General features: G+C 48.2%; 1 protein-coding gene across 4 annotated transcripts in view; it reads left to right on the top strand.

The window, feature by feature from the left end:
- The window catches only part of LOC135921182 (uncharacterized), a 72,153-nt gene extending 52,146 nt beyond the window's left edge, over positions 1–20,007 (top strand). Inside the window, exons 22-27 of one of the 4 annotated variants that reach the window (XM_065455490.2) lie at positions 1,804–1,899; positions 7,711–7,840; positions 10,042–10,105; positions 11,292–11,358; positions 18,407–18,594; positions 19,629–20,007. In XM_065455490.2, coding sequence (XP_065311562.1) covers positions 1,804–1,899; positions 7,711–7,840; positions 10,042–10,105; positions 11,292–11,358; positions 18,407–18,594; positions 19,629–19,754 — 671 coding nt within the window. In that variant the 3' untranslated portion in view covers positions 19,755–20,007. Of the gene's footprint in view, positions 1–1,803; positions 1,900–7,710; positions 7,841–10,041; positions 10,106–11,291; positions 11,359–18,406; positions 18,595–19,628 lie in introns of those variants that run through there. The other 3 variants (XR_010570485.1, XM_065455491.2, XR_011514494.1) reach the window with 3 other exon arrangements.
- The last annotated feature ends 2,787 nt before the right edge of the window (positions 20,008–22,794 follow it).

Genomic DNA, 22,794 nt, shown 5'->3' with positions numbered 1-22,794 from the left:
ATGTATTCGCTGTCGTACAGTCGTCACGATGCCGTCGCAGTCGTTCTTCCGTCGTCGTCGTCCAACTCTCCTCATGCCGTCCTCGGCACAGAGTAGTTAAGCAACTAAATTCTCGAGCTTTACGTGCCAAAACCACAGTCCGATTGTGAGGCACGCCTTTGTGGGTGATTCAGGATTAATTTTTCCCACCTGAGTTTCCTTAACGCCACCCAATGCACGGTACACGGGTGCTTTTGCATTTCGCCGCCATCGAAATGCGGTTGCCGCGGCCGGGATGTGATCCTGCGACTTCGTGCTTAGGGGCGCAACGCCAAAGCCACTAAGTAACAGCGGCGGGTCGGCACACCGTGGTCTCCACGCAGTCGTCGTCAAGCCATCGTCATCATGCCGTCGTTATCACGGTGCCGTTTTACCATCGTTTTATCACTTCAGTACCGTTATCCCATTGTGGCCATGCCGTCGTCATCCTACCGGCTTCATCGTTCCATCTACGTCAGTCCTTATTTGTTACTATAGCGCAATCATGCTGCCGTCATTTGTTAGTGATTATGCCGCCATTGTCACGTCATCGTCGCCTTGGAACAGTCGCCACCCTGTATTCGTTGTCATATCATCGCTGTGATGCCGTCGTGGTCGTGCCGCTGTCGACACTCTAGCTTCGTTATCCGACTCCCGTCTTGCCATCGTCGTCACGCTGTCGCCGTCATACAAGCTTCGCGATACAGTTCACGCATTCTCGTTGCACGCTCGTCATCTCACTGTCCTCACACCATTGTCGTTGCGTCGTCGTCATTGCGCCGCCGTCATGCCGTCGCGGTCCTTCGATCGTCGTTATTCGTACTTCATTATCCAACTCTCGCCGTGCCGTTGCCGTCGCACGATCGTCGTCGTGTCATTTTCGTCGTGCCGTCGTCGTCGTGCTGTCGTTTTGCCATCGTCATCATTGGTATGTCGTCATCCCGTTGTATCCAACCGCGTCGTCGTCGTCGTGCACCTTCGTCGATCCACCAACGCCATTCCTTTGTGATTCTATCATCGTGCGGTCGTCATTCAATAGTGATTATGGACCGTCGTCATGCCACCTTCATTGCGTCATCGTCAAACAGACGCTATCGTGTATTTGTTGTCATATGTTGTCAACCGTCGTCGTCACGCCATCGTGTCGTCATACACTTCCTCGCGTTACATTGTCCTCGCGTTTTCCTTTGTCACGCTGTCGTCGTTACCCAATCGTTATGCTTTAGAAATCGTCGTCTCTTTGTCTTCAAGCCGTCGTCGTGCCGTATTTATCGTCCCATCAACGTCGTTCCTTCTTCGTCATCCAGTAGTCGTCATTGCGTCGTCGTCACACAGCCGTCGTCACGCCGCCACGCTCGCGGGCGACCTTGGCAAGCGAGTGTCATAGCTATGTGGGACGATACAGGAGTATTGCAAATAGCCGAATCAACCGGAGTCTCACTATAACCACTATGTTAGATAAACTTTAGAGATACGGTGTGTCACTACATTGCTGGAACGCTAACCACCTTACCGTCGAGAGTCATCGTTAGATGAATTCTGCCATACTTTTTTTTTCGCCTGTACGGTACACATTTTTTTTTGCTTATCTCGACCGCTGTCCATTCAACATTTCCACACGCTTTGAATCCTAGCGTATCTGGAAGATTGACCTTGCCTACTGTTCTTGCTGGGTGAATATTTTGGCATTCCATGACGACGAGTCGTTCTGAGACTTTTCTTGCAAGAAACACATGCCTCATCCTGTTAGGAATATTTGGTCGTATGTGTTCTTGTCTTCTATAGGACGCCCTTGGGCGACTGAGTTTACGGCGACAGCGGAGATGGTTGACGGGACAGCGACGTCTGTGGAGTTCACGGAAGAAGAAAATTGGGAAACAGGTGAGGCTTCTCTAGCACACACGCCCCAGATTGTCCCACGGGAAGACATGCACCACGGGGCTTCCTATAGCGGTCTGTGATCGGGCCTATGTTACTTCTTCCCTTTCTACTCATCTCTGTTACTTCTTCTCTCAAATGGTATCGCCAAAGATGTATATTCACAAATTAGGGTTCGTCTGTTTGAAGACGATTCTTGAATATTTTGCCGAGTTTTTGCGTTCGCGACTAACTGCTGATTGATGAAACCCCATTGAGCTCGAACGCCACCATTGGAAACGCTGGCGCTGCTGTTGTTTTGACGCCTAAAGTTAATTGGATCACATGACACCGCTTCGCCTCAGCAGCGCTCGCACGGCTTGCAGTGAACTGCCTTTTCGCATGGTTTAGGCGGAATGCTTTTGTTTTGCGATAGAAGTTATACAGGGTGTTCAAACTTAAGCTTTATGCTTTTCCTAAAATTAGTCACTGGGAGGCACGTGAAGACCACCAGTGCTGATAAGTTATGTGGCTAGGGGGACACAAAGTGAGATCATAATTATCGCTGTAAGCAGCCCAATCAGCCAAAATTTAATAATTAACTTTTTGTTGACTATTATTATTATTGACTGCCGTTAGTGGGTATGTTTGTATTGAAAAGTTAGAGGCAGTCGTGTTTCGACTCAGTGTCAGTTGGAAGAATTCTTCTAGCGTGTCCGTGCTCCGAGATCTACGACTACAAATTTTAATTGTCTTTCGCATGATTACGCATGCAAGAGAGTGAGGATCAGCGCAAAGCTCCTCCCTGATATGACGCGGCTGTTGCGTGCGGCGTTTAGTCTGACAACAGGACGGAGGCATAGGCAAAGATGACAACTATTCCCCTTCCCCTCTCGGCTTGCGAAATCAAGATATGACAGCGTCGTGCAGTTATTGCTCTTGATTTCAACAAAGCTTACAGTACTTGGAAATCAGCAGTTACCTTATTTGCGTAGCCCAGGCAAGGACCGTTTGTCTAGTCGCCATTACGCACGCGCACTGCCCTCCAGCTCCTCCGCTCGCGCCATTATCTCGGAATGGCAGCTGCAGCATGCTGTATGCGTATGCGTCGTATGCTGTATGTCCGAGTGAAAGCGCGCGACGGAATCCGATGATCGCGGCTCAATCTGGCAAGCGCGAAGGAAGAAAGCGGTGAGAGAGCAAACGCGTACCGTCGCGCGAAAGGAGGACGAAAGGGAGGGAGGGGAGGCGGCGGTTGTGCCCGGCAGCAACTGCGCGTTTCGCGACTGGGCGCGAGGGCGAACTGGCAATCGCGGCTCAATCTATGTATGGAGGAAAGCGGGGAGGCAGCGCGGGAGGGAGGTTTTTACTCCGCCAACAGGTGCGTACTTTGCAGGGCCGCGCGCAGTCGCGCGCGCCGCCGTGTGTTGAAAGGGATCTGCAGACGATTCGTACTTTAGTGCGCACCGTGTCCGCTCTGCTCTTGCGTTGAGGCGATGGACCCTGCGAAGGTCACTGCTCTCGCTGCTGCTGTCGTGCTTGCTCACACCAGCGTTTTCACAGCGAGTTTTCGCGGTCATCGAGCGAGATGTGTTCAGGTTAGCTTGTGCTGACACCACGCTTGTTAATTCAGTTCCAAGTTCATACGGCTGATAAAACTGCTATTCTTACTTCGTATAGCTGTCTACTAATTTGCTCTCGCAATCGATGCTTCGCCTTTCCGGCGAAACTGCGACATTTTTTTCGTTCGGTCTCGTTCGTCCCGTCCTCTACGACGGACTCACCCGTATTGCGGAAATTGTGTCCTCAGAACGGCCGCCGCATTCTTTTTATGTGGTCCCCTTTGAATATTACTGCTTTACGGGGTCAAAAGGCAATATCCGAAGCAGAAAAATCCTATGTGTCGTGCCGGTTTACCAACCGCAGTGATCGCTGTGATGAGCAACGCGTACACACTGGCGTCGTACACGAAGCGAACGTATGCATAACATAGTCATTTCACGTTTTCTAGACCTGAAATTCGCGAGAACGATGCCGATGGCTGACGGGAATACGTTATAACGATTGGCGCTTACACGTTTCGGGGTTGCATTAGGGTGGCCGCACCTGAGCACTCTTCATGTTTTAGTTCCCGCGCGAAGAGGTCAGACTAATGAGATTTACCCACTCACGCTGGCAATTCAAAGACGCCGCTGCTGCTCTCCGTTGCGTAAAAACCGACAACACAGCAAAAGTAGTTCACAACGCAGGCGCACACTGCGACTGATGACGCGCGTTTGCGCACCCAAGAGAAATTTCCACATTCCGTAGTTGCCACTGCACTGAAAGGCTACACAGTGTTCTTTCGACTATTTCGTGTAAACTGACATAACGTATAAACTGACATAACGTAAATTTCACGAAGGAAGGAGGACTTCAAACGATCTACGAATCGTTCCACAGTACGCGACGGCAACGCATTCAAGTAGCGCCCCGCGCGAGCTCGCACAGGCCAGAGAGGAGGAAAAGCCCGCTGCGCGGCCTTTCCCCCTCTCACACGCACACACAATGCGTGTTTCTATACAGGCGCCAACACCGAAAGCGCATTCCAGCACCTTTATGACCGTCCCGTCACACAACGTAAAATCGTCACCTCAAGTTTGTCAGGGAGGTTGCTGTAAACAAACTAAATAAATGCTTTTGAAAAGGAAATCTAGTTAATTTTGGGAGATAGAGAGAGGGATATAAGACAGGGATGTTAACCAGTCAGGAGTCCAGTTGGCTACCCTGCGCTGGGAGAAGGGGAAGACAGAGCGAGTGTGGGAATCGAGCCCGGGCCTCCGGGCTGTGTGCGAGTCAAGCGCTCCTCTCCAACGACACGGCGGCTCCGCGGTTCTGGCTGCCCAAGATTCTGTGCCTGATTGCATGCTTCATTGGGCACGCGACGGCGCCGCCGATGAGTAGGAGGTGGCGCCGCCTCGTGAGTGTTCAACATGAGTACGTTCATGGCGTTCCGAGGCCTTCAAACGGTATAATGCTTTCGCATTCCCACACGTGAGCAGAATTAAGGCTCTCTGTCGGGTTCTTTCTGTTTTTTTTTCGCTTAAGTGACAATAATTGTAAGTCAGGTGCGGTAATCTTTTCCAGCTGCATGCAACATGGTCAAGGGTGGTGCGGGCGAATATACCAGGAAATATTGGCGACAATTATGTGTACGTCACGGCCAATTCATTGTTCTGATACCTGTTGGAAATCATACTCTTTCCGGAAAGCTTAGAGACGTAGGAAAAGGTTCGCTTCAATTCGCCCGTCGTCTCACCTGTAAATATCATTATCAGGTTCACTCGCTCGTTCTATATATCTTTTCCGTCTTTTCCCCCCACTCTGCTTTGGAATCGTTTGTTCCCCTTCCCCCTCTTTTATGCAGAGTAGCAGGTGAGCGGTCGTACGCACGCCGGCAAAAAATGTATTCTTTCCCAGTGAGGAGCGTTCCTCTCTGAATCGCGTGTGCGTCGCTTTGACTCCGCCAGTTCGAGCTCGTCGCCCGGCTTCCACCATAGCGTTAGCTTCCACCGAGATCGTTGCCCACGTGACGCCAGCACGTGCCTCGCGCAAGGTGTCTCGCGTGAGCGTTCTTTGCGTTTCATGCCTCATTTACTGCGCGACAGGAAAACCAAAAGGCTTTACGAATTGATCGTTGTTTTCAAAAGTGGAAAAGAAAGAAAGAACAAGATTAAAAAAGAAGAAATGCGCAAAGTAAGCATAATTGAACTGTGGTCGAGAGTGAATAAATAGTTAAACGATCGCGTTTCGAATCCTTGTTCCGTTTCGCGCGACACCGAGTGAACGGCGAGGAAGAAGAAGTGTTCCGAAGCCTCCGACCGGCCATCCAGCCTGCGTAAAACGGTGAGCTCGGGAGAGATTGTCCCGTCGTCGCGAGCCCATTTTGTGCCGGCGCTGACGACCTTTGCGTTGACCATACCGCTTTTGTCACCGCGCTGGTCTAGTTAGGTGTTTCTGTTTAGAGGTGCAGTCTTTGTTATAAGAAACGAGGCCACTAGGAGCGCGCGCGTTTGCGAGTGCCGCGGTTGCATCGCACCGCGTCCGTGGAAGTTACCCGCCCTCGGTGTGCCAGGAAGCTCCGAACGGTGAGGACGTCGGTTCGCTTCCCATTGGTCGAGCTCTCTAGACCGTAGCGCTCTTCTACGAAAAGTACTAGACGGAACTCTGTCGCTGCTATCGTTCAGCAATCAGGGGAATGGCGGTTGCATAGTATGCACGGACTTGCTTAATTCTCGTGCTTGTGGCTTCAAACATTCTTCTGGCGTTGTTTCTTACGCCTTCTTTTTTTTTGTCTTTCTGAATTTCAAAGCGATTGCAGCTTCTTGTACATGTCGAGGCAATTAAGTCTCGGTGCGCGTGCGTAATCATTGCTAATTGATGCATTTATAATGCACTATTAGTTATTGAAGATGTTGAATTTTCAGACACAAGGTTGTTTGAAGCCAGAATGACAGGTTTAGGCTAATATATGTGCATCCATTAATCCGTTGCTGAGTGAATCGCCGTATTAGCGACTCTCGTAGTAACTATGGTGCCATGTAGTTTTCAGTACAAATTATTTTGTAGGGAAAGTCTATATGCTTTTGGCCATCGACGATGTGACTGTCACGACTAATCATTGCTATAGCCGCGTCTATTTACATGTGTGACCACTTGTGTGACGCCGATAATCCTTTAGACGCCGCCCACATGGAACGCATTTCCAGCGTTTATTTTTCAGCGCAGCGGCGCCCGGCGCCGAAGCGTTCGTATGTGAGCGCAGCGGGATATGGTCGCGTCTTTACATTAATCGAAAATAACGTGTACCGTCAATATGTCGGCTCGATTCTTTGGCCGCGTCGAATTCAGTTCGACAGACGCGTGGTTGAAATTGCGTGGCACGCATTTTCTGCGTATCTTGGGGCTGGGGGGGGGGGGAGGGGGGGCAGGTGGTCTGATGAGGCGAGTTGGCGCCAATCGACGCAGCACTCGAAATAGTACGGTAAGTAAAGAAAAAAAAGCACGAACGCTCGTTCTTGAGTTTTATATGTGGATGTATTAGTTAGCAATGTGTCTTCCCACTATACCTCAAACGCAAAACTTAATGAAGGAAAAAAATTTTAGAAATGAAATAAAAGGAAATTTTGCCGTAGTGAGCCAAATTGCCTTGAAATCGAAAAGCTCGGTGGATGCTTCCCCGTGAAATTCTCATATTGCCCACCAAAATTACGTGCTCAGATGCGAAGTCGCAAATTATCTTTTTGCGACTTCCGACTTTGCGACCCCCGACTTAAAGCCCTGGAGTTTGCCGTCTCCATGTTATAGAGGCTTTAATGGAAATCCCGAACGGACACGTCTTATTTATGGTTCATGGACGCCGCCGTCTTGGGCTCTCATATGCGGAAAGAAAATCAAATTTGTGCGCAGTGATCTAGAGTTAACAAGGTCGTGGGGGAAACCGAAAGTCTTTCTGCAACCTTTTACACGCAAACGCGTCGACAGTACACAGTGCTATGCATTGTTTGTTACAATTAAAGAACGACAATGTTAGCAGGCCATCATGGCCTGCGTGGCGTACGTGAGGTGGTCTATACCATGCGGTACCCGCAACCAAGTGCTATCACAGCGTGCTGCAAAGGTTCAGCGACGCCTCGTGCTTGCTTTCATGTATAACCACGCTTGCTAACCGACAATGTTAGTGTGTGTCTTTCTTGCTCTTGGCGCTCGGTGTGGCGCCGGGCAAGCTTGGCGGAGCACTGCCGCACTTGGCGGCTGCTACACCGAGCGTACGACGCCTGTACGACGCCTGCGCAGAAATAGTACCCGGACAGCCAGGTTACGTGCCGCAGGTGTCAACCTTCTTCCAGCGTATGCGTCACAGGTCCCACCGACAGAGGCGACGCCTCTACCGGGAGCAGGCGGCGCAGTACCGGCTGCAGGAGGAGTGAGTATATGCGCACGCGCCTTTGGCCCAACGCGTAGTGCGTTCGTTGGCCCGTACGCTAGGGCCATCCTTTCGGTGCAGCGCAAATGCAGTACGTGTGGACGCATAAGGATGACAGAACGCAATGCGTGTGTGTGCGTGTGTCTTGTTATTCTTCCGCGTCGTCCGTGTACTATATAGTTCCGCTACACCGAGGAGCCTTCACGATGACGTACCGGCAAGCTTGCTATGATACTTGTATGTAACTGAGGCCGTCTTCACAAAGCTTTTCGTTGCCTAAGTGCTTTTTTTGCCATTGTATGTACGGAACTGAGGCCGTCTTCACAAAGCTTTTCGTTGCCTAAGTACGTTTTTGCCATTGGCCGGCTGAATTGGATGATAATACGTCTAGGTTCATGATTTGCTGAAATTCTTTCTTACCAACAATTCTAGGGTAAGCGAGTCTTTCTCTTTTTTTCAATTCCAGCCAATGATTACTAGTTCAATGCTTGTCTCGTCACTTTCTTTCTTTTTTTTATTCTTGTCTCTATGGTTGCTCTGCGTTCGTGAAGGTGGAAGTACGCCAACTCGCCCAAGCGTCAGTTGAGTTAACCGTGACGCACCCGTTATATGCGAAGGCTGCGGTCCGACCACGAAGTTATCGAAAAAAACAGGGTTTGGCGTTAAAATCTTTCGTAATTAGCCAACGTTGTCCCTCCAAATAAGTCAAGACAATCTTGGAAGAAATCCTTTGCCAGTCTAAACTGATACAACGTCGCTTTTCATTGTCCGTTTTGAGGGCCGCCGACAAGGCCCCGTTTCAAATTTTGGCTATACGCACGCTTTGTTGTTAAGCCCCTGTTTGGATAGCGTTCTACCAGTTCTGCCGCAAGGATATTTGGATAATGGTTTAGCAACAGCCCGGAGAAACGCAGATGTAATAATTCAGTGCGATGGGTGCGAAGGTGACGGATCTCCTCGATATAGGCTCTCTCCCCCAGTGCCGCGTCTAGCGCCCGCGAGCGTCGTTCTTCCCGTATGCTCTCCCATGTCGGAGTCGAGGGCTCACGTGACGTTCACGTCCCGACTCTTACTTCCCATGTCTTCTCGCTGTGCGCAACGCATGCTCGTTGGGAAGCTCTGTGGACTCTGCTGCGGTAGTTTACTAGTTCACATTGCTGCAGTCTACTAGTGCGCTGTAGGTGGTGCGTGTGACGTGGAGGTGACGGCTGTTACGTCATTTATGCTGACGGGGAGCGGTTTCTCTTCAGGAGGAGGGAAACGGGCACGCGGACCTCGTTTGAATTTTCAGCTGTTTTCGAGGTGCGCTTCGCGGCGTGATACTTTCCATACACGATCGTAAATGCGTGATCTACGCCTCGCGCTTTGCCCATTGGAAATGCTGAAACCTGAGGAAGGGGGCTTTAAATAACAGCTCCGCGTAATTTTGTCACGTCAGAGTAGTCGTTGGTCTAGATTTCCTGCGCCTTGCGTTTTGCGTAAGGTCGTTGAAGTTATGCTGTAGAAATTGTTTTACATAAACCGCTAAAAGAACAGAAAGGGAAGTAAATGAAACCGAAAGTGTGCCGGGCAGCGCAGGGAGATGTTCCTATAGTGAAGTCAGTGTGGGTGTCAGAGCAGGGACGTGCTTGGAACAGGTGCGCTAACCACCACATTTCGAGACCGTTTGTTCACTGAAGAACTGATGAAAAAAAATGCAAACATCAGAAGAGAATAGAAATGAACAGGACGATCACTGGACTTGTAGCTAACTTTATTCGTGATTCATGAAGGATCTTCTAATAAAGCAAAAAAAAGAAAAGAAATATTAGGCACGGAAGATACCTTTAAAAATAGAAAACATTATCAGGCCGAGCCCTGCGAAGATAACCTCTTGTTTGCAGCGAACTCCTGGATCGGGCGGCTGTTCTGGGAGGCGTTAACGAGATATCATCTTGTTTTGGCTTCCTTCTCTTTATTGCAGCAGTAGTTCAGAGCTATAAACACAGTTTGATCCGTCCGTTCACCTGTTTATTTACGCCAGGGCTTGCGTCATCGTCGTTCCATATAGTTTCGAGAGTTTGTACGAGGTTGAACAAGTTTCTCGCAATATTGAAGGCGTTCAAGAAATTTTAGAGGGCTAAGTACTGTCGCACTTATTGAGTTCATAGTCGCAGACATCGCTGAAGCGTTCTTAGTCTTTCTTTCTTTCTTCTTTTCAGAGACCGCACGAAGACAGGCGGTGACGACGCATCCATGCAGGCCGGCGGACATCGCCCTTCGGACGTAAGGATTTTCATCTCCTGCACATACTCCGTGCTGTCAGTTCTCGCTGTCACTGTTCTGTTTTGGTGGAAATGTACAATAGTACGTGTGATGCCAATAAGTCGTCAACGGGGGCGAAAAAATACACGAGAATTAGTTTTCAAACCCGTCTTACATACGGCCTGCTGCAGTTATAGCGTACCTCTTATTGGCGATGACTTGTAAGGCACTGTGCACGGAAAAGACGATGACGTTTCGACGAGCCCCGCTGAGTCTTCTCGACCATCTCCACTATAAACGCGAACTATTTAATGCTTTAACGTATCTGAAGTCCCAGGTTGAAATGGCATAGCGCTATGCTAAAGCGCCTTCTAACCGAGAAAGCACTATAACGGACATCACTCTAGTTTCAAACGCTGTGTAATGAAGTACCGCCAAGTCTCGTAAACTAAAATTCTTTTGGACCTCGCTGCTTTACGTCTGCATCTGTATGAAGTGGTATATTCGAACCAAAATAAATATAATTCTCCTACGACAGGAACATGTCCCTTAGTTATGTTCGGTATTCGTTTTACGCATATATTTGTCGCATGTGAACGACGGCGATAAGCATATTAAACCTGCCTCCTCACATAAAAAAATTATTTATATCGGATAATTTCTTATAGTCGTGTTCGTTGTATGGAGGTGCAACTGGCGTAATGCGCTTACGCTCACTTTCAGGAACGGGATAGAGATGGGGATAATTTGATAGCCAACCGTCGTCCCGCAAGCACAGGTCGGCATACTCACAGACGACTGCACCACCCTGACTCGTAATCAGGCGTGAGAGCGTGAGATGGAGTATCAGTGAGGGACAAATGACGCGAGCGGGCATGAGTATGAACCGGAAGTTAGCGGCAGGGAGTTTGAGCGCACGCGAATATATGAAGATGCGTTTAGTGCCGGCCGACGTGATTACGAAGAAAGGCGAGGGACGGTGTTTTTTGAGCGGATCTGAGGGTGAACGGCAGCGACCGTCCGCGAGTGTGAGTGGCCGTAAGTACTGTGTGTGTGTGAGTGAGGGCCAATGAGTGGACACGTGAGAGAGAGTGAGTGGGTGGCGGCAAGCGTGACTTTTCAACGCGTGTGAGTGTTGGTGAGTGTGAACGCCCATTGTGGCCGACCTCCTCTGTCCGCAACTCTGTACAACGCCGTTCAAATGCAGGGTAGCGGTCCCTCCAGCGAGGGATTGCCTCCACCGGGACCCCCCTGTGCATCCCGTGCCTGTCGAGGTGAGCGATAGTTGAGGAATGCGTTTCATTCTCTTTGCGAACGTTCGCCGTTATTCCTTTTGTGAAGCAAGACAACCTAAAAAAAAATGCGATTAAAGTCGCTGGTGTCCGATTGTGTTGTCCGCGCGCTTTCTAGACCGTCTACAGGGCATACTTAAAGGGACACCGAAAAGAAACACTAATTCAGTTTAGACACGGTGAAGTAGATTTTAAAAGCTCCGTTTTTGTTAATTTGGCAGTGATAGGGTGAAGGTGCACTCAAACGCCTTTATAACCAAGCGCCCACGTCTTCCGAAGTCGTTCGTTGTGCTGGTCACTTCGTTGAAAATATCAGACACCGTACCGCTCCGGTAAAGCAGGCTAATCACATGATAAAAACCTTTATTTACCATGAACTCAAAAGATAGGCAGTGAAAGAAGTCGCTAATTTCCTTCTGCACACACCTTCTTACGGAACGTGCCAATGCGGCCGACGTTATGTCATCGCGGTTCTCACACACTGCGCGGTGGAACCCAGGGGCGACGCAAGGTACGGCCGCAGAGCGTCGATTGCCGCTACTGCCACCATGGTCGGTTAAATATTTATTGTTCGCCTTCAGGCATTTCATTCACGTTGCCTTCGTCGACGTTCGCCCCTTTCCCGACCTTGTTGGCTTCGATGTTATCGTTGGTTGTCAGTTCCGAGCGACTCACGTCGTCGCCAACCTTGACAGATTATAGTCAGCTGTCACGCCGCCTGCTGTTTTTCAACAAGTGGCGTATTAGTTGAGTTTGGCGGTTCCTGGAGTCGTGCAGCTGGACTAAAATGCTCGATGAAATCGGCACGCATGTCAACCGCGTCGCTATGGTTCTAGAGACACTGACCCTAGTTCACTGGCAGCTGCAGAGGGCAGTGGCGGAATCGTTGGCGTGCATTCGTTCGCAACGTTTACCGTTGGGTGCGCCGAAATTCCTTCGTTGTACAGGCAAATTCGTTGTTGCGGTCTTCGGTCTAGAAGTGTTACACGCAAGTTGGGAAATCGGCCGGGACGTACGAGATCCTTCGTTGTACAGGCAATTTCTGTGTAGGGCCCCGTTCGTTGTATAGGCTTTCGACAGTGTGAAAACAAAAATTGAAGTCAAAGCTTAATTTTTTTTTTAAATTTTGCGCCGAACCCACAACATTGTTACTTCAGTGTGAAGTCACAGAATGGAAACCATTTTCTCGCGCTTGGGCCATTTTTGTTGAATACAGGATTTCGAAACAAGCTAAGTTGACTGTCGCTCCTTTTTTAGTACATTGTAATCCATCTTTACACATAACTAGTTAACTAAGTTCTAGTAGACTTCTCTCAAATCTCTGGCGTCACGACAATCTGCTGAGAGAGCGCGAAGAGGAAGCTTAAGCTCGGGTTCTTCTATTTAAATACAAGGGAACGGAAAAATCGTTTTCCTCGGCAACCACCGCACTGTATCTGATGAAGATTGTTGATTTAAGAAAACGTTAAAATTTACGGACAGTTGGAAGCAAATGTTTGATTTAGGCAATCGAAGTTCTTATTAAAAAATGTGAAAACTAAAAAGAAACGAAGCTATGACATCTATAATTCTGTGACTCAGCAATGAAAAGAAAAATTAAACTGCATTTAATAATACGCCTAAAGCTGACAAAATTGATGAATTTTACACTCATCTCGAATATACCGCTTATTTGTTAGTGGTACTTTTACAAACCCCTTGTAATCGTTATAGCAAAGTCGCATAAAATACAGATATGTATATATCAAATTTGTTCATTTTAGATGCCCTAGCGGATACTGGTGATCGAGCTGCGATATCTGGTTTCGGCGCAGAGTAATGGGTTTGTAAACCTTGTACTTTCTTTAAGCTTGCCAATTTTTGGCAATTTAGGTAAAAAATTCACCGAGGATTACGATACTCCCTTATGCGAAATTTGAGCGCAGCTGTATACGTGTTTTCATTTTGCGATACATTGGCTGGTTCGGACAATCTGTCTAGTGCGACGCGTTGCAAACGGGGCGAAATGTGGCGCGACCGCCTCGCTAATCGTGACGCGTGGGCGCGATTCACAGCAGCCGCCGCAGACAGACCGCCGCTCATGCAGCGCGTTGTTTCCATGCAGACGGCGCGCGCTACTTTGGCGCCGTCTCTTAAAGGGCAAGATATAGTCCGGCGTAACGCGCGCGCGCGGCCACGCGCGGCGCGGTTAAGCGACGTCGGTGAAAAGCGCGCACTCTACAGTCCGGCGTCCCGGCGTAGCCGGCGTGCTTAGGCGCGCTTGGCGAGCATAACGCCGCCGGCGCAGACATAGAGCGTGTTCTATTTCACGCGGCTGCCGCTAGACCAGAATGCACTGCGCGCTGCAGCGGCAGCGAGCAGAAGGCAGAATGGCGGCATGCGGTGCGCGTACTGACAGTGCGGCTGTGGTTTTTTGAACATCCGTGTGGGATGACAGCGCGAGTGAGGACGCCTGCTTGAAGCGATTTGCAACCTTCCATGTGTATACGATGTGAAACGCATGGACCACCGCGACACAGAGCGCAAGAACAACGCGTGGGAAGCTATACGAAAGCAGTGTGGTCTCGCCACAGGTAAGCTGCATTTCGCAGCTCCTGTACTAGCTGGTGGTAGTCGCCGAGTTGAGGGCGCTTGTCGAATAGCTTTCGCATGTACATACATGGTCCGCTTCCGTTTTTGACGTAGCCGAAGTACTACCAATATGAGTGCGATGTTCTGGCTGTCAGGCACGGCGGCCGCATTTCGATGGGGGCGAAATGCGAAAAACACCCGTGTGCTTAGATTTAGGTACACGTTAAAGAAGCCCAGGTCAGAAAGAAAGTGGTTTTCGCACGTAAAACCTTATGTTTTTTTTTTCTGGCTGTCAGGACAAGTTAACGCCATCCCGCAAAATTTTTCATTTTAGCGCACAAACAGCGCGCGGAACGAGAAGCGCGCGCGCTACCCGAACGACGCGCATGCGCCATGTAAACAGCTGTTCGCCGCGGCTAAGTTGCGCTCCCGGACGCACAGATGGCGCCAGCCTCGAGCTGCGCGCGCACGCTGAACTCTAGAGGAAGCAAATTTCTTGCACCCCTGGCGTCGCTAGCGCAGCGTATCCGACTTCGCCTGCCGCGGCCTGGCGCGCCGAGAACGCCGGACTATATCTTGGTCTTTAGCCATCGTCGCCGCAGAACCCGTCTGTGCGGCTCTCACGCTTTCGCCATACCCTCCTCCTCCGTTATCCGCCTCATGGTTCCGCTGCACCATCCTCTTCCGATTTCCTCCTCGCGCTCTCTTCGCTATCGCCATCTTTTACCCGCGCTCCACGTTCACTCTTTCATGCTTCGCTGTGCTCGGTTACGAGGACACCGAGGGACGACGCCTACACTCGCCGCAGGAACGGTCGTTTAGGAGCTGCGCTCTAAAGAAAAATATTTAAGCCCTAAATAAAAATTTTGCTGCCATGCCAGCAGTCGCTACAATTTAACCTCCTCTCGCAAATGCCGCAAATTTTATTCATATTGGTCGAGCGGTTGCCTCACAAGAGTATTTCTGCGTTTAACGCGCATTCGAATAGGCGGCATCTGAGTTGGCACCGAGCTGAAGCTTCTTCCATCCCACCTTTCGTTTTTTGCGTGTTTTCTGGATTACCGAACCTCCTCTCGCGCAGAGGTTGACTGCGTTATTGCTTTCGTAAAAAGGTTGAATCACCAATAAAGTTCCACCTTGCATTTCCCTTCAGTTGTCCCTCTAAACTGTCGTGGTCTCGATGTATTGCGTAAACTGAAACCACCGCGACAGCGTTTCACTTTTGGCTGACTGTGCGCGACGAACGAGTCGCTGAGCCGCTGCTCAAGTTTGCTTCGCTTACAGCAGCTCTCTAACACGCAGCGTACCCAGAGCTGCAAGCAGTTTTCAGTAGGTAAATACACATATTTAAAGGTGTCCTTTTTATGTATCACGGTTAAATGAATCAAAGAAGTGATTAGTCATGTCCTGGATACGTTAGTACAACACTATCTGGACGAATAGCCGAGCGACCAGCGTCCTTTCCTGTAAACTATCAATTCTATGAGCGCAAGCGCATTCTCGTTATTTGACTGCGCACACATGAGCATGCATCGATAACAGACTGCCTAGCCATTACGAAACATCCGCATAACTATTTTGCCTAGTATTTGCAAAAACAACGAGCAATAGAATCACTTGTAAGTGTGACATTGCCAATACCAGTTTTTTTTTTTTTTGTATACCGTACAGAAATTAAAAAAAAATCTCCTGTGGCAGATGGCATAATTCTATTCATCGAGTTGGATTACACAAAGAGGTGGACATTACTTGCACGAGAGATCGAAATGGATAACTTCCTAAATAATAAAATTCACTAATTGTCTTTTTCAGTTAAATACTTTGCGGGACTTATTGGAATTTGCAAATGGTTGCCGAGGAGTTCGCGAAGCGTATCTACTTGAAACGGATTTTTCAGGATGACGCCTGTTTCGATGCATTCATTTCCAAAGTGTGCGATGAAATACATGGGTGTTCCAGGTACATATGTGCTCCAATGCATAAAACGGCGGGTTGTTCACTTAAAGAGTGTTGCAACAACAGTGCATTTTTGCAGTAAATCTCACGGTAAATATACCGAAACACGCGGGATCTCTGTAGCTTATTACAAGTGAATATGCCTTGGAAATCCACCGGCTCCAATTTGTAAATTGCAGTATGTACCGCAAAGTAATAATTAAAAAGGTAAATGGGATTGTCTGTTAGTCGAATATGCTTTTCAATTCCTGGCGCGAGGAATGTCCGCTGCTTGAAGTACTCGAGCTCAAGGACTGCAATCCGCAAGCGATTCCTAAAAAAAAAAAAAAAAAGGTATGGTCTAAAAAAGCGCTCAGCATATCCCAGAAATTAAATTTATATGTATTTCATTTATCTTTTGACAGATCTGCTCCGCCATTCTTTTCGGACACCTAATAAAAAAGAAACGTAATTCTCATATCGTGTTTTTACCTGCAATCTCATGTGTGTCATGTAAGATTGTTGGATCGACCAGTTGGATCGTAAGGGTTACTGGGACACATTATTATTATTATTTTTCAATAGGACACCCAATCATCTCTTGGTTATCTTTTACACTTTGCATATTCCTGTCTCTCCACTTTCGAGCATTTGCGTGTAGCATTTAGTCCGCTGGGAGCAAACGCACTCGCCTTGAAGTTGTCAGAGAAAGATGTCTTCTTTGACGCTTTCTTAAATCGTCCTGTGGGGCTCTAAATTCCCTGTAGGAATGGTTGCAAGAAGAAAGAACCAATTTTCCTCGGTACACGCAAATATATTTGGAAGTTGTTTTACCGGTTGAGCTTGAGATTTGGTAAGAAAAGAGACGTCACCACGATCGCTGGTTGTCTTAACTACAACCACATAAATCGGCCATTCGAATACGAGTGGAATTTTCCTTTTGCCAGGTAGAGCTTCGTAACTGCAGTAGCTCCGTAAATTCGACCATAATCGAATAAATCGATTATGAAATTTTACATCGATTACTTCAGTTGAAAACTGCAATGTCCGATGCGAATAAAAGCTAAATTTATTTACTAAGTAAATACGCGTATTAATAAAGGGCGACTACGTTGATTGTTCCATGTCCACTGACCTTAACAAAATTTTGAATGTAATTTTGAGTGTACGCGTCACGCGATATGGCTAAGTCATTTAGTTTTCCGGCAAATGAACTTTACGTGTTCCCAACTAATGCCCACGAATGTATGACTTTTCACTGGCCACCCTGTGTTTGTGACGTCAGAGACCACACCGCCACTTCGCCCAGAAACGAAGAAGCTGGCTACTTTTGCAACGAGACGACGGCCGTCAATCATCGTTTTGACAGACGTGATAACCAGTACTTCTCTTCGTGTTGCCGCAGCACAATGCGTTGAGCTTGGGCACGTCAGCTGTCTCGCGCGGCGGCGCGCGTATTAGTGAGCGCAAATTAGTGCGCGCGAATGGTGACGCAAAGTTGATGTTCGAGGCCATCTATAATCGAGTTAGAGGTGAATAAACGACATCAAATAAATTCTTGCACCCTTACGAGTGTTGGATTGTCCCATGGCTAACACCCTTACCCTTAAGGGGAAATATATAATCGTTGATGGAGACATGAAGCTTTCTCTTTTTTAACGACATTTTGTCGCAAGCAAACATTTGAGAGTTGTGACACACCGGAGAAAAACTGCATGAAATGAACCTCAACACCTTTAGCTGTCAAACTTCCGTGTCAACTTTTTCAGTGCGCATAAGGTGGTCAGAAATACGCCGTTTTCAACTGCGGCTTCTATCATCGAAGGTGTAAGTTGAGCTCGCTTAGTTCACAGCTTCATGGAGAAGTGTGTTTAACGTGGGACAAACCAGCACCCTTAAAGGCCAAATGCAGTGATATTTTGAAACACAAGAGCTTTAGTTTCGTGTAGCGCAGATGTAGAGCAGCCTCCGTGAAAATGTTTAAAGTTTGAAATACCAGTGTACGCTTCAAGAAACGCTTGCAAAAGTAGACGTTTTTTTTTTGTATTGCGAAACTGAAAAAATAAAGGTCACCATTAACGCTCACCGGAAGTGACGCATAACTCAAAACGCGAGGCTCCTCTACACAGCCTCCGAGATCAGTCGGCACCCGCGACGCAGATCTCGGAGGCCCTGCTATGCCATATATATGTCATAGCTATGTCATATCTGCTAACCACCAGGTGTACGTGTCGAGTGGCTATTTAAGGGCTGCTAATAAGAAAATTAGACAGTCAGCATCGCTACAGCCTTGGCTAGATTGCTTCAGTGGTATATACTACTCATTTAATACCAGTTCGGCGAAAGTGAAATTTCATTGCAGTTGGCGGGGTGCCAACATTTTTTACAGTGTTTGATTTATTCGCATTCGATATTTCTAATTCGCGCGAGACGCTATTGAAATTTCGGTGGACTCCAGTGGCAGCGCAGGCGGCGACGCATTTCCCACTCATCCGCACTCTTTACTTCGCACGCATGTTTCCAGACGAGCTGCAGGGCCGTGGCAGCCAGGCGAACCCGGCTGCAGCGAACCGCATGGAACGGCGCACCATGGCCGATGTCGTGCGGTCGCCGGCGCCCCCACCGGCCCAGTCGTCGTCGTCGTCGTCCCAGCCGCCGGCCACTGTCCAGGCGTCTTACCGAGCCGCGGCGGGTGATCAAGCCGGTGTCCAGGTCAGGTGTAAACCATTGCTCATATAACCCTTTTGGTCACGCATCATAACTCAGTGCTTTTAAAGAGCCACCGAGGAGAACAATGATTGCACCTGTATTAGTAAATTACTCTTCTGCCATGCGAAACATGGCACCCTCACAGCGAGAAGACTCTCTTGTAAGCCAGAATACAGGCAAAAAGAAAAAAAAAACAAAAAAAAAACGAAGGGTGGGTGGCCGCGACGCCTGGAACTACGAGCACCAATCTGTCGTGACTTCCTGCATTTTAACGCCGTCTACTAGAATTTAGTTGCATACTTATCGGCAGTGATGGGCTACATTGTATTCTATAAAAGTTAGACTGAACTTACCATATTTTTTTTTACCCTTTTGAACAATAAGAACGCACATTGGGGCTCAAAGACGCATGTCTATAAATATTTTGGTAATATATGACGATATTGGTTCGTAAATTTGTGATTAACTGCTGAGAAAAACCGGTATCACAATTCTGTTAACTGCACTAATAGTACACCTAAAGCGGACAATATGCATGTAATATACATGCATCTCAATTTCATTATTACTATATGACTAGGGCTTTGGCGGAACCCTCGTAAAGATTGTAACGAGCACGTGCACGTAGCATATAACCTGATATATCAAACTTGTACGCTTTATATGCTCTTACAGATGTAGTTTACAGAACTAAGATGTCTATTTTTGGTGCAGAGTTGCGGATGTTTAAGCTTAGCGCTTCTATGTATTTGAGCTTAGCAATTTCTGGTAAGTTCTGAAAAAAAAAAAGAACTCCAGGCCCTGAATGAAACTTCCGCTTCCTACAGTCATTAGAATTTAACTTTCTCTCTTGAAAGCAATAACTTTCATTCACACCCGTCGTGAACTTCCCTCATAAGAGCATTTGTGCGTTTTACGTGCACACGAATAGGCAGCATCGGAGCTGGCCGGCGCCGAGTTAAGGCCTACTCTTAAGCCTTGCAATTTAACGTTTGCCCTCGCAGCTCCGAACACCGGTGTCTCTGTGTGTCCTCCAGGTGGCGCCCGAAGACGGGACCTGGCAGGTGGCAACATTCCTGCAGGCCGCGTGGACCGTAGTCGCCGGCAGCGATGGCTGCCTCTTCTACGAGTCGAAGCGAAACACCGGAGGGCCACTGGCATGAGGAGCGAGACGTGGTCATCAGCAACCACCTCCAAAGCGCCCGGAGTGATTGTTCTTTCTAGGGTTTTTTTTTCTTCAAACTTGTGTGTTCAAGAAGAGCTTTGCGGTACATGAGTGCGAGGTCCATTCCACCGGCCGACACTCTCGCGGAACAATACTCATGTAATGAATTCACTGTGCCTTGATTCCTGGTGCTTCCTTTCTTGGTGAAGACTTAACCTTTGTAGTCATTAAAAAATTATCCGGGCGGGTCATTTGTCAGCGGTCGGTTCCCGATTCCGCCTTGCATTGCAAGTGCAACGCAGAACTTGTAAGACTCCTACAGCCTACTTACTAATGGTGCGGATGATAACTGCCCGTGCTGCGAGCGTCACCGGGTGCTCATTCAATTCTCTACTGCCAAAAAATCCATGCTCTAATTCTGTAACTGCGTGGCTTTCTTAGAAGAACGAAACTGCATCTAGTCGTATGTCCCGCCATCGTCGAGAGACTTCGGCAGTTCCCAAGCGAAGAATTTTGTCGAGGAAGCTTTGCCTGCCTTCATCTGTTGCTTCCCCAGTGTGGCGACAATAAGCAAGTTCATGTTATTTCTATTTTCACCTAGCGCCTTCAGTTACCGCCTTTGCTTGCCGGTTTAGTTTGTTCTATCGTGGCAGTGTGTTGCGGGTCAGACATCTGGCAATATCTTCGCATATATCCCTGGAACTCTTGAGTTCTTTCGGCTCCAAGCGTCCATTGTACGCGTGTTGAAGCCTTATGGCCTGACGCCCTGTGACGGTGCGCCATGCGGCACGTTACTTTAGGGTCTGTTCGACACTGGTAAATTTATATTAGGGAATATGGTGTTCCGATCCGTTTTGAGGAATAAGCTTGTCAGCATTACGGTGTGAAGCGGCGTCAAGCGCTTCTGCAGCTCTTGGTATACACGATTGGCGGTTGTTACGATGGCCTAAGTTCGCTACCAATGCGCCTTCCTTTGTAATTTATGATTACGAAATCTCACTAGGTAATCAAAAAATGACCTTCGGTGCTCACATTTGTGACGAGTTCTTAGAGCTTTCGTTCTAGCGCGTCTGCGTTTTGTATTTTCTAAAGGAATTGCTAATAACATCCTGCGTATATCATAGAGGTTTGTTGGTTAAGTGAATAGGGGTGAAAAATTCCTAGAGACCTAGAGTTTCGTTGCATCTATTCAAGATATCATGCGTAACGTAGCTTGGGCCCTTCGCTAAGTCTGTTCTAACTTTACTGGTGATCCCCAAAACATAGTACCTGCTCTAACATTTGTCACCGCTCTACTGTTTGTCACCCGCGTTTACAAATTTTTTTTCACAGTTCTATTTGGCCTCTCGAGTGATGATGCCGATAATTGTTACTCTTCTGTGATAACTGGCTGTGATACGTATCTCTGGATTACCTGTGGTGCCTTCATCGCGAAGATATGGATTCTCTGTGATACATTTATGGTGGGGTCGCTGCCACGTTGTAGAGGACACGTGAACGCTCTTTGTGCTGCTGAAAGCCGAGCGTTTCGTCGAACCGGCTAAGGCATGGCTGTGCTGAAGGAACAGATCGAGGTTGCTTAGGACTCGGCCACTGCCTCCACGGAATATGCACTACGGCGTTTTTAGCGTTGGTCTTTCGCCGTGGTTGTCTTGGGCTGCGGTGTAGTTTGGCTCTGCGCCTGATGAGAGATCACGTTGGACAGCGTCACAGAGCCGGCGAGGAAGAATAGTGTGACGTAGGCTGTTTCTGTTGAATGTGCTTGCGGTTTTGCGTTTCTGAATAGGTAACGGGCATGGACAGCGTGTTCGGGCCATTGCTGTCGTGTGGGAAGTGACCTTCACGATTGCGTTCAAGTGGGACGACGACAAGAATATAGTGTCGGTTGCCCCACCTATTCCTTCCTTTTTTTTACACATTTTGTTGATTTTTTTTCGGCTGCCGGGTACAGTCGGGAGAATGTTAGATTTATGCAGAATTTTCGGACACAGATTGTTGCTCTGAGAGAATGCCTGGCAATGTAAAGGGACTTGCTAGATCTTGAAGACTTTACCGTTACTGGTGGCGTATGTGTGCGTATGTCTTGTTTCTTTCTTTTTGGCACGTAGGAGGAGTTGTGGGGTATGGTTTTTGTGTGTTTTAAATAAAAGGGTAGTGCAATAATTACCAACTCTGTGTTGTCGTCATTAATCGAATATGGTCCAATTACGAGCGAATGAGTCCAGGTAATGTAGTTTTATTGACAGATACGAAATATGAAGAGTTTTATTTATTGATTATTTGGACACGTCAACTGAGTACATGTTTTCAGCTTTCTCTATGATTATAATAGTAGAGAAAATTTCACACGGGTGTCATACGGGTGTCATACGGGTGTCATACGGAGTACTTTCGATCGCGATCGAGCCCCATCGGGATCAGACTTCTCGATCTTGATTGCCTCTTTTGCGCAAGCTAAGAATAAACGTTCTTCAAATCCAAGCACGAACGTTTGCCCCGAAAGTGATCTTGCAGCACTGTGCTACGCGCAATGAAGGGTTCAACTGCAGGGAACTAGAAGCCTTCTAGTTCACTATTGGGGGCGAGGACTTGCGTAGTCGCCATCTGTCGGAAGCGCCTCCCTTGCGTGAGGGATAACGAGAGGGATAACGCGCTGCGCTCCTCACAGGTTTGGCTTACGGCGGTCAATAAAAACACCACCTGGAAATTTCTGTAAGTATTCTCAAAAACGCGGGAAATTTTTTACTGTCTAAATAATAATCTTGGGCAAACTGGAAGCGCAGAATCGTTTACAGATGCCATCTCTTTACCGAATATGTAGTGAACGCCACAGCGTGCGGTCGCCTCGATGGAGTCTCCCAAACCGTCTTCTTGCGTGAAAGGTAGGCAAACGCTAAGAGCAAACTATGTGAAATATGTCTTTATAGTGGACTGTCTGTATAACCGAATGGAGCATAACTGAATGAATCCTCAAATCAGCTACCGCACTGGTTCGCAGCGACCGATTGCGCGTCTGCATGCATGCCTGCGCACAATGT

Source organism: Dermacentor albipictus, chromosome 5 (genome assembly GCF_038994185.2).
Source record: "Dermacentor albipictus isolate Rhodes 1998 colony chromosome 5, USDA_Dalb.pri_finalv2, whole genome shotgun sequence".
Lineage (NCBI taxonomy): Eukaryota > Metazoa > Arthropoda > Arachnida > Ixodida > Ixodidae > Dermacentor > Dermacentor albipictus.
Note: the sequence above shows the minus strand (reverse complement) of the source record. Positions and strands in the feature narration are given on the sequence as shown.